The following is a 10968-nucleotide window of genomic DNA, read 5'->3' on the forward strand; positions in this document are numbered from 1 at the left end:
AAGGTTTATCAGATTTCAATCCATTCAAACAGGCAGTCACACCCAACAAGACCAGAAGTGAGGAGGAATAAGACAGAAACACGCAGAGCAGTTTGATAGCCTCAAACAAGTATGTTGTCATGGTTTGATCTGACACCAAAAGGCACTATGTTCCAACAGCACGTAGGAAATAATCTAAATAGATTCTCATCTAGGAATTAAACAACAACCTTTGCTAGCAAACACTGAGGCACTAAAGCATATTAGAAGGAATCCCTGTCAATGTCATTAAGAGCTTCAGAAGGTATATAATGGTTTACTGGATTTGTTAAGGATTAGTAACTGAAACAGCACAGAGCTGATAAATCCATTTTCAAAATGCTTGAAGAAATATTTAAAGCATCAAGAATACAGGCAGCACTTAAATGAGACTAAGCAGCTTATTTTCGGTCCACTCTTGTTCATCATGGTAGATTCAGAAATCAATGAGAATTCAAAATGATATTTAACTGAACAGAACCTACAACTAATTGAGACAATTATATCATTTATTCTCAATTCTTTTACTGCAAGCCGTTCACCTTCAATCACAGCAAGTTTTAAAACTTCATTCTAATACTCCACTCATTTTGTTCCCATATTACAGTACTGGTAACTGAAACTAACATCTCTACTCTTCTGAGCACTCTACTGTTTGGACACTGAGCTGGTCATTATCTTTTTCTCACTACCATATGGCATTCTTCACAAAGCACCAGATAGAAAAGGATTTTTCCCCACTTGAGAGTATAACCTATATGTTAAAAGTGCATTCAGAAGAATATGGAAACAGGTTTGACTCTCCTTGTACTTGGAATGAAACCAAAGCTCACACCACTTTTCTCCAATCAAGTGCTCTTATCTGTACACTTCTTGAAAAGTATTTCCTACAATAGCAATATTTTAAAATAATGAGTTTTGAATAAGTTTAACAACTCTACCAATTGGATTTTGCAGGCAAACAACTTCACATTATTGCTACTCCAATCGTATAGTAAATTCTAACAGAGAAATGCAGAAACTGAAAAAATGTCATTCAGCACCCATTCACCTTCCATCTGCTGCTGCACTTCTAGCAATCCATGTGCATCAGACACATATCTCTGCTGCTCACTACGCAGTTACTCAGGTGCTCACCAGACCATTAAAAAATAACAGTTAAAGTTGACCACTCTAGCAGCAAAACTAAGTCAAAACAGAATAGCTAATTTGACTATTAAACTAGCACAAAACTGAGCAAACATTTTAAAGTACCAGGGAGAGTGCAAAATCATTCAGCCAGATGTGGCAACAGCTCTCTCTTTTTAGAAACAGAGTTCCCATAATGGAATAACTATTTATGTCACTACACTATTGAACAATGGAGACTACTTATTCCTGGCATTCCAACATATATTTACAAAGCAGGCAAGATTCTTTAAGTTTTCCTGGAAAGTATTTCCTTACCATTGTAATCTGTTTAGCTCGTAACACGAGTTGTTATGTATTACATCAGCTTCAAGAAAAAAGATAGGCAGATAGATGTATGAGAGAAATTATTTTAATAACTTTGTGAGAGAAGTGATATAGATTGCCATTTGATTCCAAGCTGTGCATTCAATCAGTGTTTTCCTTTCAAAAAACAGGCCACATGAAATTCACAGAATGACAGAATTGTTTGGATTGGAAGGGACCTTAAAGATCACCTAGTTCCAACCCTCCTGCTCACTAGAACAGGCAGCCCAGGCCCCATGCAGCCTGGCCTTGAACGTCTCCAGGAATGGGGCATACACAACTTCACTGAACAAACCTCATTCACCCTCTGAGTAAAAAGTTTCCACCTCACATCTAGTCCAAATCTTCCCTTTTAGTTTAAAATGATTCCCCCTTATCCTATCACTATTTGCATATGTAAAAAGTCAGTCCCACTTTTGTTTATAAGCTCCCTTCCATTACTGGAAGGTCACAACAAGATCTCGCACCAGTAGCCTTCTCTTTTCCAGTCTGAACACGCCCAATTCTCCTTGACCTTCCTTCATGGAAGAGGCCCATGAGTCCTCTGCTGCAAAGTGGGCTGAGATTCTCATGTTGGTGCTTCCTTCCCCATGTTAGAACTGGAATTTACATTACAATATATTGATTTCTTCTTTAAAAGCAATCAGTTCAGAGCAATGATTGTAGAAACTTCCTGTCCAATTTGGTTGCCTAGATACAGTTACATTTCACTAAAGATGTAGTCAGGTACCTTTGCTAAATATATTACACGTTTCAAATGCAATAACGCATTTCTAAAAAGCATGTATGAAAAAGTAATGATATACAGTTTATTTCATAAACTGCAACACTATATAGTCAAGCACTGATTCCTTTAAATAAAATAGATGCATGAAAAGTACTAATTTCATTATCAATTTATATAGGTATATGTAATATTGCAGTTTACACACATCTCTCAATATAAATGTATAGTTTACATAAAAGGACAGATGCATATATCAACATCTCTACTTATTTATCAGGTTAATGCTTAAATGCATAAGAAACTGTGTTATCTGAAGGTTTACTAACCCTTCAATTACTAAAGCCAGGAAAGGAAAGCAATTCATGTATATTAATAAATGTTTACATTAAACCTCTTAACAAGTCACTTTAAAGAAAAAGTTTTCATACACTGTAAGGCAGAGTACCCCAACAATTGAGATCCTGAAAGAATGACATTGAGATAAATTGTTTAAAGATTACACAGAAATGTTACTTTAAAGGAAAGGCCCAGCCATAACTAAACCTATCCTTTGTTTCATTTTTTCCCCCAAAGAGTAAAGGGCTGGCACTCAAAAACCAAAATGAATTGATTGTTGACCTCAACTTACAACACTTTCAGATCACAGATTGGTGAGGTTGGCAGGGAGCTGTAGAAGCCATCCCCTCAAGCAGGGATACCCAGAGAAGGATGCCCAGGACCACATGCAAGCAGCTTCTGAAAATCTCCAGGGAAGAGACTCCACAGCCTCTCCAAGCAGCTTGCTTCAGTACTGAAGAGGCTGAGAAAGCTGGGAGTGTTCAGTCTGCAGGACGCTCAAAGGATCACATCAATGTGTCTAAATACCTGAAGGCAAGGGACAAAAAGGATGGAGCCAGGCATTTTTTTTCACTGGAGCTCTGTGGTTGGACAAGATGCAATGGCACAAATTGAACAAGAGATTCTACCTGAATATCACAAAAACACCTCTTACTGCTTGAGTGGCTGAGTAATGGCACAGTTCACCCAGACAGAATGAGGAGTTTCTCCTAGGAGATCTTCAGAAGCCACCTGGATGTAATTCTGGACACTCTGATCTGGCTGCCCTTACCTGAGCAGGGTTTGGACCAAATGGAGCCAGAGTCCCTGCCAACCTCAGCCATTCTGTGATATTATGAGTCTTTTATTTCAAAAGCATCTATTCCTAGTACACAAAGTTGTCTCAGTAAAAAGTATATGCTCTTGTGTCTTACTTTTCTAAAAGATTTCAGCATCTTAACATCGTTCAGCTCAGAAATGTCACCAAGTTAAGCAACTTCAAAAAATGCATTTTTCCAAGCAGCAAACTCAAAACTTCTCGCTCTCACATGTTTAAAAGTACCAAATTTTCCAAGTGCTCATAAAATCCCTTACCAGTTTAAGGTATTTCTTTCCGGATACAGAATCTCTCAGGTGAAGCCAACCAATTTCCATTTACAGAATAGCAAAACAGTAATTTACACAAAGCCTGAGACAACACTAGGACACTGAACAAACAAGGACAATAAATAGAACAGCTGAGCTCAGTAAAGCTGGTCAGTGACTAAGAGACAAGCTCAGAATAGCAAGTTTTCCATCAATACAGGCTTTCCTATACACATTTCTAATAGCTGATTATCAAGTCAGTTTAGATCTTTATTGCAGCGTTTCCATGGCAGAAAAATCTTCGCACTTAACATTTCTAATCTGTCTTCTCTACTTTCAGTTTTCTACCTTGACATTTGCCAGACAGCACATTACAGGAAACACTGCAGATATCTATCAAACTCACAGCAGCAAAACTCACTTTAGAATTTCACGACCTCTGAAGCAAATTGATGGCTTGGTTTCAAAATACCTGGTATTTATAGAATACCAAGACAATTAGAGGGTAAAATATGGCAACAATAGTACGAGCTACCTCAGAAGTGATTATATATATATTTATTTTTATTTATTTATATATATATAAATCAACACGGACTAACTTTATAGCACAAAGCTTGAGTTCAAGTTGTGTCAACACAACTAGGCAAGGAACTGTACTGTAAACTGCAGTCTGAAGTTAACTAAGAATAACTCCTTACAGAAGTGGGGTTAGCTTCACTACAAGATCATTCAGTAACATAATTTATAGAACTGTAGCAAGCTATCATATTAGCCCAATGATGATACAATAAACTGTACTGCCAGAAAAAAATAACAAGAAACCAAATAAGTTGGTGTATTACTGTAATGGATGTACTGTCCTGAGGCAGTGTTAATGCTGGAAATGAACTGCTTACTAAAAATTATTTACTGGAGTTTTTTTTTTTTTTGGTCTCTGATTCAAGAGGGGGAAAAAAAAATAAATAGCACAGCATTAGAACACAACTTGAAGGAAATCTCTCTTTAAAGATAAACATTTGAAATCTATTGCATAACTCTCAAAATCCAGAAATGTCTGATATAAAAGCAAAAAGATATAAATACATAACTACACCTTTTAAACTAGAGAAGAAAAAAAGGACAGCAACCATTGTCTCACAGTACAGTACAAAATGCATGGTTTTTCTCTAGCCCCATCTTAAAGCACACATACTAAAGCAAACTGTTCAGAAGAATGCTGAAGAAAGAAAACCACAATACAATCCTAGTGATTTTATAAACTTTCACTAAGATAATTTGTATTGTACTTAAGAAGTCTATACACACTAATGACCAACGTTATAAATAAGTACACCAAAATTCGAAGAGAAAGAAACAAGCACAAAAACCCAAACTGCAATTATACAAACACACAACTGAGTGGCTCGGTCTTCTGTATATGCATGAGTCTCCTTATAAAAAAGGAAGAAATGGTATGCAATGGGAAATCTAGCAATTCTGACTTTGTCCTTAGAAATTATTGTCATATTTAGTGCTAAGGTTGAGGATTGCATGAACTAAATTACAAGTCATGCACAGAAGTTCACACAAATAACATCCTGATACCAGCATTCAGCTGTACCATGTTAAAATACAAGACAGTTTCTGTTTCAGAACTACTAAGAAGTATCTAAATTTAAACAGATCATGCAGCAGAACATTTGGGGGAAAAAAAATGACAAAGAAGAAAAGGATGTGTAGTGGGCACACCTTGTTAGTTCAACTTCAGTACCTAGAAAAGTTATAGAGAGGATTGTCCTAGAGGAGCATTTAAACAACAAAGCTACTATCAGGCATCATCAACATAGTTTCATGATGGGAAAGTCCATCCAGTCTGACTAATCTGATGTCTATCTACAGTAAAGTCATCCGCTTAAGGGATGAAGAGAAAGCAGTGGATGTAGTTTTTCTGGATTTCAGTAAGACCTTTGATACCATCCCTCACAGTACCCTTCTGGATAAACTGTCCAACTGTGAGATGAACTGGTTCACACGATGCTGGGTGATGAACTGACTGAATGGCAGAGCTCAAAGGATTGTCATGAATGGGGTTACACCTGGCTGGAAGCGAGCCACTACTGGTGCTCCCCAGGGTTCAATCCTAGGAACAGCCCTATTCATTTTTAATCAGAAAACTGGATACAGAAGTTGAATTTATCCTTAACAAATCCACTGATGGTACTTGGAAGAATCCACACAGGCTGGAGTATTGAGCAATCAGCAATGGCATAAAGTTCAATAAAGACAAATGCTGGGTGCTGCACCTGGGACAGAGCAATGTCAGACACAGACTGGGAGATGAATGGCTCAGCAGAACGGGATCTGTGGGCGCTGGTGACAGCAGCTCACTATGAGCCACCAGCTCAATAGTTAAAATGATAACCCACATTTTGGGCTGCATTAAACACCCTACTCAGCCAGTCCAAAGAGGTAACTGTCCCACTACTTTTAGCACTGCTGTGGTTTCAGTTCAAATACTGCATGCCTACACGGGCTATATAATACACAAAAAGTATGTTATGGTCCTCAAATGTCTGTGGAGCAGGGGGCAACAAAGCTGGTTAAATGGGGTGGAAGGCATTCTCCATGAGGAGAGGCTGAGGATGCTTAAGTTGCCCAGTTTGGAGAAAAGAAGGAGAAGCAACAATGTCATTGTTCTGTGCAATTGGCTTCTCCTTTTCTCCTCCTCAGCAATTCTTTCCTCCCCAGTAAACACATGGAAACTGCACAAAGTTGCACACAGGGAGATTCAGACTGGTCATGAGGAAAAAAAAATTACTGTGACAGTGGTCAAATACGAGAACAGGCTTCCTAGCAAGATGGTTGTTGCCTCAGTCAAGAAGCATTTGGATAATGCCCTTAATAATATATTTTATCTTGTGGATGGCATTGAAATAGTTGGGCAACTGGAGTTGATCCCTGTAGGTCACTTCCAAATGAAATATTCTATACTAAACCAAAAGTAGAATTAAACACTTCTTAGTTATCCCGTGACAAAGCCTTAAATAACATATGAACTTAAATTTCTACAGATAGTTGTGACTGAAAGTCAGGCAGGAAACATTGCCAGGAATGTTTTGGACCACCACAACAGAGTTTGGCATAACTTACAAGAAAAAGGTAAAAATCCATGAAAGGTGCAATATATGTTTGTAAGAAAAAGGCTTTTTTGAGAGCTCCAGTAACTGAGACAGCTATCTTATTTGAGTATGGAGAAAGAAAACACTGGAGGAAAGGCAAGAAAATTAATGGTACATAATGCACACACACTATATATATATTTTTTCACTCCATTGTGCAGTCAGGTCTGGAGGAAAGTGTGTATTGCCAAGGACTGTGAAGATGATGCTGCGGAAAAGATGAGTATGCAGTGGGAGTCAATTGAGCAGAAATATGAAGGTCTGGAACAAAAGAACAGCAGTTAGAAAAAATTGTTTGAGAAGGGAAAATTTAGAACTGAATATAATTTTAGTTAGTGCCTTCAGCAGCAGGGAGAACTGCAAATTAAAAAAAAAGAAATACTCTGCCTTAAACTGAAAAATAAGTTTTTTAAGAACATGGCAACAGTGTTTGAGCATGAACGGTAAGAATCTGATAAGGAACATAAAAGCTCTGCTGGTCATGACTACAAAGTCCCTGGAAGCCTGACTATCCAGAAAGAAGACAACTTCACTTGTCACACATGATCAATGGCCTCATGAACCCCAGACTCCTCTCCTAAAAGAATAGGCCTATTGCCTTCTCCAGTGATACTGAGAACACCAGCACTTAATTTATTGTATTAGATGAAAAATGCTATGATCCACAAGACAAATGTTAATCCTGTAAACTCATGCCGCCAGTTTGAATGTATTCATAAAACCCAATGAGTTAACCTCATACCAGAAGGCTTTCTACTAAATGAGGTACTGTCTGTTCTCCTGCTGTTGGCATTGAATTCAGTCTTATGTGCTTTGGCTAATTCAACTGAAACGTACTTGCAAATCCACACCTGATCTGGATCACATGTATATTAATGCAGCACACAGACCAGTCACAAAGAGCCACTACCTCCTGAAATGAGTAGAATTACACTCGTTCTGTAAGCATCACAGTATTTTCTTCACACCCTCCCCCCATTCCGAACACAGAAAAGTTTAAAAAAAAAAAAAAAAAAGAACCATGGAAGAGAAGAACTTGGTTCCTTTGCTTCCTTTTCTTGGAAGGCAGTCAAGATAGAAGATACAGTTTTTCAGAAATATAGTTTACTCTGTAGATATATGAGCCTATCTTTGAGAAGGAACAATGATAAAACAAAGCATTACCTCAAGTAATCATGAAACAGGTTTAAGAAATACCAATGATACAAACTTTAAGGGCTTAAGGAAAAGTACTTGGAATGTTAAATTTTTCAGCACTGGACATCATACTGGACTGCAATTATATTTCATGGAAACAAAAAAAACCTTCATCACAAACAGGAGACATGGATAAAAGCCATTTAAATGAAAGAAGCTTATTTAATAATTTACAACTAAAAAAAAAAAAAAAAAAAAAACCAATCACCAAGCTCCATATACAAACATGTTCCAGCTGGCTCATGAGCTATGTGAAGTTCAGCTTATTTCTAATAACGAAGATGGTTTTCAAATTTTCCAGAGAAGGTTCTCCTGCTGTTAGCATGTAACATTGAAGTGAATTACAAGGTTAAAATATTTTTCACAGATATTGGTCCAAATCCAATAGTTTTATTCCAAGAACAGAAGCATGATCTACAGTCAAACCCGTACAAAATACAGTACCAATTTACAGTTGGTATGTTTTTAAAAAGTTAGACAACTCAAACCAACAGTGTTTAGAACAGCTTGAATCTGACTGCTTCTTCCTAGATAGAACAACAAAACATGAATCTAACACAGATCAGTGATATTATTCACAAAGTCATGGTTTACACACAGCAGTATCACAACTCCCTCAAATCAATGATATTTCCTGGTTTAGAAAAACCTTCAGAAAAGCTTTTTAATTTAATTCCATTGTAAGCCAGAAACAGACTAATTTTATAAACATATCTTCCAGTTGAACACACTAACTCAAGTTTCACTAGGATTCTCTAATCACCATACAAAAATAGTTTTTACAGATCATGAAGTACAATCACCTTACTGAGTTCTAAGCACAGAGCTACACACTCTTCTTCTACATAAGCAAGGTACTTCAGATGCCTCTCACATGGCATATCTTCCTGTCAGCAGACCACAACTTGTTCTTTTCCTTTTATTTCAGCATCTTTTTAGTAGAACAAGCCCATAAATAGATGCAGGAATACAAGCGAGTTGATGATAAACTACGACATATGGGCAGAAAAAGCAATTGGGAAAATAAGTGGCGAGAAGAAAATGACTCTAGTGGAAGTAACTTAAAATAGTTTTTCCATCGGATAAAGCATTCATATAACATTTAGGACAGCTAGCACAGGAAATTGAACAGAAAAGCTTCCATTAGGATCTGAAATACATAAATGTATCCATAGATGTATACATAAAGCCTTACTCTGAGCTCTGGCCTAAAAGTTCTTAATCTGTTCATTTTCACTTTTTAATAGTTGAAGGGGAAATGCTACACTGAGTCGTAATGTGAGGAAATGCATGTATGCAATCATTAGCTTCATTTCCTAAGATTTCAGGAGACTGTAGCAGAAAACAAATCCCTGAAAAGCTTATCAGAAAGAATTCATATAAAAAGATACTAACATATAAATTTGTACACAAGCCTATTAAGCCACTGAAAACAGCTCATTCTCAAGTTAAATGCAAATTTTATAGGACTTTATCCACGTCCACAGAATAACATAACTACTACCTAACTATGTGCATTTAAAGTTCTGTACAGAACAGCAAAACTCTGAAAAATTATTTCTAGTGCCTTGTCAGAGCATATACAAAGCACTACTCTGTGACTCTTGAAGAAGGACATTTTCTGCAGTGCATTACTATCGATCAGAGGATAACCTTCCCACGCAACAGACTACAGGCTTACAAAGTTGCACAGGTCTAAGCACAGTACCAATCAACAGCCCAACACTTTCTGGAAAGCAAACAGAAGAGAAAAGCTTTCTTCCCCTCACACGTAGAATTTTACATCTATACATACATTTTCAGAAGTTTGCTTTAGCCATACTAGGCTTGTTTTGTTTCTTCATATAAACACAGAAGAAAGTGCTTCAGTTCCCTGTACCTGTTCGGAGCTATTTTACAAGTTTGCAACAGACAGAAGTTACTGAGTTCTACTACAGCAAGATTTTTACTAAACAGAATCCTGTAGACGAGCACTCAAGGAAAACAAATATATGGAGTAGAGAAAATTGGGCAGTATTTTAAAATCCAGAAACCATACTTGGAACTGTAGCTTCGGGAAGGGCAGCACAAGGAAAACTGAAACTCCAGATTTTTTTTTTTTATATACATATTTTTTAAATATGGGTTAGAAAGATCCAGTGCAGTTAAGCTATAAAGCATAACACAAAACTCTCCATAACATGAATATGACACACGTCTTGCAGGATTCAGATGCCCATAACATGTACAACAGTTTTAGATCTGCACAAAGGCATTTCTAATTAAATATTGCTTCCTCTTTAGTAGTGATTTTTAGCAGTAATTTTACTTCATCTATCTTTATGCACAAACATATCACTTAAAATACACAAAGCTGCTACCTCCAAGAACTTGTGAGCAAAATCAGGAAGACTTGATAGCACAGAACCATAGAATGACTTGGATTGGAAGGGACCTAAAAGGCCATCCAGTGCCAACCCACTGCCTTGCGTGGGGCTGATGATCACCAGATCGGTACCAGGGCCCCATCCAATCCTACCCTGAGCACCTCCTGAAATTGGGCATCCACAGCTTCTCTTTGCAGCTCCTCATCACCCTATTCCAGGGATCCTCTGTATTACACACTTTATAACCCATCAAGGTTTGACCTTATGTTGTAAAAGTTCAGCAGCATAACCAACTTCCAAAACAAAACAATGCAAGAAGTCAGAAGGCGCTTCGTGTTCGTTTGACGCTTTTTCCACTTAACTCTTACACCAACTCTTCAGAAGAGGACGTTCTATACGAAACAAACATCCCCCAACCTGAAATTCCCTTAAACCCTTCCTCGGAACCGAAGTACCCAGAACCCACATCAGAAGTTCAAGATCTCACCCCCTTCAGGCGGAGCCGGGGCCTTTTCTAAACAAAGCCCCAGCCGCTCGGAACCGCTCCCCGGCCCGGCCTGCAGCCCCGCCGCGCCCACCTGCGCTCCCCCCTCCGCCCCCAACG

General features: G+C 37.9%; 1 protein-coding gene across 1 annotated transcript in view; it reads left to right on the forward strand.

Moving 5' to 3' along the window:
- The first annotated feature begins 7218 nt into the window (after positions 1-7218).
- GNAT3 (G protein subunit alpha transducin 3) overlaps positions 7219-10968 on the forward strand; it is a 19338-nt gene continuing 15588 nt past the window's right edge. Inside the window, exon 1 of the mRNA XM_010728891.2 lies at positions 7219-7244. Coding sequence (XP_010727193.1) covers positions 7219-7244 — 26 coding nt within the window. The remainder of the gene's footprint in view (positions 7245-10968) is intronic.

Source organism: Meleagris gallopavo, chromosome 1 (assembly GCF_000146605.3).
Source record: "Meleagris gallopavo isolate NT-WF06-2002-E0010 breed Aviagen turkey brand Nicholas breeding stock chromosome 1, Turkey_5.1, whole genome shotgun sequence".
Classification (NCBI taxonomy): Eukaryota; Metazoa; Chordata; class Aves; order Galliformes; family Phasianidae; genus Meleagris; species Meleagris gallopavo.